General features: G+C 43.3%; 1 protein-coding gene across 1 annotated transcript in view; it reads left to right on the top strand.

The window, feature by feature from the left end:
• Window positions 1–559: 559 nt before the first annotated feature.
• Window positions 560–3,770, top strand: part of ehd1a (EH-domain containing 1a) — a 16,032-nt gene continuing 12,821 nt past the window's right edge. The window contains exon 1 of the mRNA XM_020595705.1: window positions 560–1,343. Within this exon, the coding sequence (XP_020451361.1) occupies window positions 955–1,343 (389 nt within the window). The 5' untranslated portion in view covers window positions 560–954. The remainder of the gene's footprint in view (window positions 1,344–3,770) is intronic.

The raw sequence follows: 3,770 nt of genomic DNA on the forward strand, positions 1-3,770 counted from the left end.
TCGCTCGGCGGGCCTGGGAACGCCTCATTCCCCCGGAGGAGCTGGAGGAAGTGTCTGGAGAGAGGGAAGTCTGGGCAGCTTTGCTTAGACTGCTGCCCCCGCGACCCGGTCCCGGATAAGCGGAGGAAAATGGATGGATGGATGGAAGTCAAAACCAAAAATAAAACTAAATGTGAATATAAAAGAATCATTTACCATACGTTACCAGGAGTTTCCTTGAAATGAACGAATGAATAAACATTTTATCCCCAAAAGTACCCATGTTTTCAGTTTCACTATTGCAAGTGAAATGAGAGATTAGTTGGGGTAAAATGTGGAAGAATTCTACGTCTGTTACAACTGGCCAATTCAAGTGCGTCATTATACGATTATACATAAGTCAAAAGAACGCATTATACCAGAACTTCTTCAGAGACACAAAATTCTTTAAAAAACGAAGGCAGAAAGAAAGTAGCCTGCTGTACGGTGTAACCCGCTGAAGACCCGACTGGCTGACATTATTTAGGCTCTTATTGTGAAATCAGCCTCAGTTTCCGGTAAACGTATGCCCCCGCCCCCACCCCCACCTTTGGTGGGGTTCAGCAATTGACAGCCGGTTGTTAGTCGACGTAGCTAATCGCTAATAGGAGTAGTGGTGGCTTTATTCTCACAGCTGTGTCGCATTAAATTATATATATATCCTACCTGAGGCTAGATATTTATGTCGTAGTGTTGCTGGCTATCTTACATTAGCCAACGTCAGCTGAAAAGGGAGTCCTCCCTGAATGTCTTAACTCGCAGCGTGTTGGTAGCTAGCGAAGAGGAGGGTGGGGACAAAAACTTCCAAGACCTCGCCCAGTCGTTGCTTCTTTCCAGCAGGCAGCTACTATCTTGACGGTGTGAGAGAACCACACCTCTAAGCCAACCGGTTATTTAAGCGGAGAGTGACAAAACGGTGTCAATTCATCAGCAAGTATGTTCAGAAAAAACTTAAAGAAGGACCCCGAGCTGTTTCAGAACGTGTCGGAGGGGCTGCGGCGGCTCTACCGGACCAAACTGTTCCCGTTGGAGGACACGTATCGATTCCACGACTTCCACTCCCCTGCACTCGAAGATGCCGACTTCGATAACAAGCCCATGGTACTCCTGGTGGGTCAGTACTCTACCGGCAAGACCACCTTCATCCGACACCTCATGGAGCAGGATTTCCCCGGTATGCGGATTGGTCCCGAGCCGACCACAGACTCTTTCATTGCTGTGATGCATGGCGAACAGGAAGGGGTGATACCGGGTAATGCGCTGGTAGTCGACCCAAAGAAGCCCTTCCGCAAACTCAACGCTTTTGGCAACGCGTTCCTCAACAGGTAAAGCCAGAACCAAGCTCAGGCCACATTATTCAACATCTTTTACTCTGCAGTGTGAAAAGTTTAATGTGAATACACCAGGATTATAGAAATGGAGTAGTTGGACCCCTCCAGTTATTTGTATGAATGCTAGTTTTTGAAATGTCATTAGTCAATAGATACTAATAGTACTACAGCTGGCTGCCAAGAAACGTGTCTTAACATCGCAATGCATTTCCTCAAAGTTTCGACAAGTACCAGGCTTCTTCACGGTAAACTGACTGTATTATGTTGCATGATCTTCCAGCAGAGTCAAGTCTGAGTTTTCCGTCTTTCGTCATACTGAGAGAATGCAGGTGTATTGTGTGAATAACTTGGTAGATCAGCCAGTCAGTGAATGGAAAAGTAAACGACAGGAAGGTACTTTGCAACCCCTTATCCCATTCACAGGAAATCCTTTCCCTTTCAGTTTGGATCAAATCTTTCCAGTTGCCCTTCTTCAGTTGCTTTGTCCTAAAAGTACCTGGTAGTCACCAGTGACGGAATGTTTTGTCCTAGCCTTGCCCCTTTAACTTAGAAATAGTTGTCAGTGCTGTTGCTAGGCACCACATTGACCTAGTCCTGTCCTTGGTTGTTGGTGTAATTTTTGTACCTCCTGGTCATATAAGCATAACCACATCAATAGAAGCCAATAAGTGTGCCTTAAGAAATCTTATCACAAAGCGTTAAAGGTTTTTCAGAGAGAGTATCTTCTTGTAGTATTGTTGAATTGAGTCAGCAGTTTTACTAAGGTTATAGTTGGGCTGTAGCGACAACATTCAGCTGACTGAAGTTTGATCTATATCCCTACAGATTCTGAAGAAACGTCCCTTGCACAACCTGAAGTATTGATTCACCCAGACTGATGCATATTTCTGTTAGTCTGATTGGAAAATGTTCTCAGTGTTCAAAAACTCAGATGACTCAGGAGTATTACACAGGTGGGGCTTTTGGTAAGAGTGACACAATTGGAAATTACGACAGAAAACAGCTAAATAAAAGCAGAGAAAATGACACAACAAATGACGTAGGTGGTGTGTTTTTAAAAAAAGGGGGCGCTAAGGACAGTGGAGGTGTGTGTGTGTGTGTCAAATGAGCTCCTTCCCTAGAGTTCACGGTGAGACTGCACAAACAAGGTGCTGAGTAAGAGCAGTCAGTGCCCTGGTGAAAGCTTGAAACATTCTAGTTTTTTTTGTGTCTGGATTTGTGAGGACATCAGGTGACTGACATCTGATTGCTGTCACCTCTGTAGAGGATGTGGGTATTCCCCCCCCTCCCAGAAGCCAGTGTAGTGTCACCTTGCAAACAGATGGACAAATAGTACATGAACAAATGACTTGTTTATGGACAGTCATGATCTCAGTCTGTTATTAGTTTCAGATTATCGGGTGTGTCCTGCAGCCATGTGCTCCATTAATGCAAATACTTAGACTGACACTTCCCACTTAGGCCTGTTTCCCATTATCCACTGAAATCCCTTCCCTCTGTTATGTGGAGGGTTTACTTTATTTTATATGAGTGCAAGAGTCTGACAGTAAACAGTCAGTCAAACTCAAAAGTGAAGTAGAGCATTTCAGATAATGCTTAAAAAGACTTGAGGTGTTAGACATCATAGACCACAATTCACTGGCTCTGGAGTTTATTACAGACGTGAGGAGAAACCAGATTGTGTATAAACAAAGGCTATATAGTGTCATTTGTCAAGCTGTTGGATGCAGTCCTGCTGGATCATGTGACTTGTTCCCTTTGAATTCCTTGTGTGTCTCGTCTCAGAGGCGTGTTCAGGCTTGATGCATCATTCTTTGGCTTTGAGAGAGTTCACATGATCATATTTAACAGGATATGAGAGTACGTCAGTAGTAGCCTAGTAGGTGCATTACCTGTTTGAACAGCTCTCTGTGTGTAGGCCTAATACATAAGTAGCTGTGATGGAGGCCTACAGCTGATAAAACTTGTCAAAATCAGATCCAGGCAAACATTTGAAATATTTTGTCTCAGACTGGGTCAGTTTTCCATTTTCCCCTCAGGGATCTAAAAGTATTTCAGTTGGCCTTTGTGGGTCGGCTGAATGTGTTTTTACTCCTAAAACTAGATGGGAAACATCAAGGGTCAAATTCTTTAATTGACTGATTTGGGATGGAGGAGACTGTGATGGCAGTTCCACTGTGTAGCTCTTTAACCATAGTCATTCAATCTGCAGATTAGTCTGTAACTACCAGACTCTCAGAGGAATTACTCTCAGTATAACCAGTTATTTATGAAGAGAGTAAACAGAAATCAGTCAAGCAGTTCTTACACCTGCAGCTTTTAGATAGCTTTGATAAACCCAAAAGGTAATGGTTGGTGTATCCTGCCAGTCTTTCTTTTTTTTTTTTTTTTTTTTTTTTCCTTTAACAGTTTTTTTTTTTT

Source organism: Monopterus albus, unplaced genomic scaffold (genome assembly GCF_001952655.1).
Source record: "Monopterus albus unplaced genomic scaffold, M_albus_1.0 scaffold2.1, whole genome shotgun sequence".
Taxonomy (NCBI): Eukaryota; Metazoa; Chordata; class Actinopteri; order Synbranchiformes; family Synbranchidae; genus Monopterus; species Monopterus albus.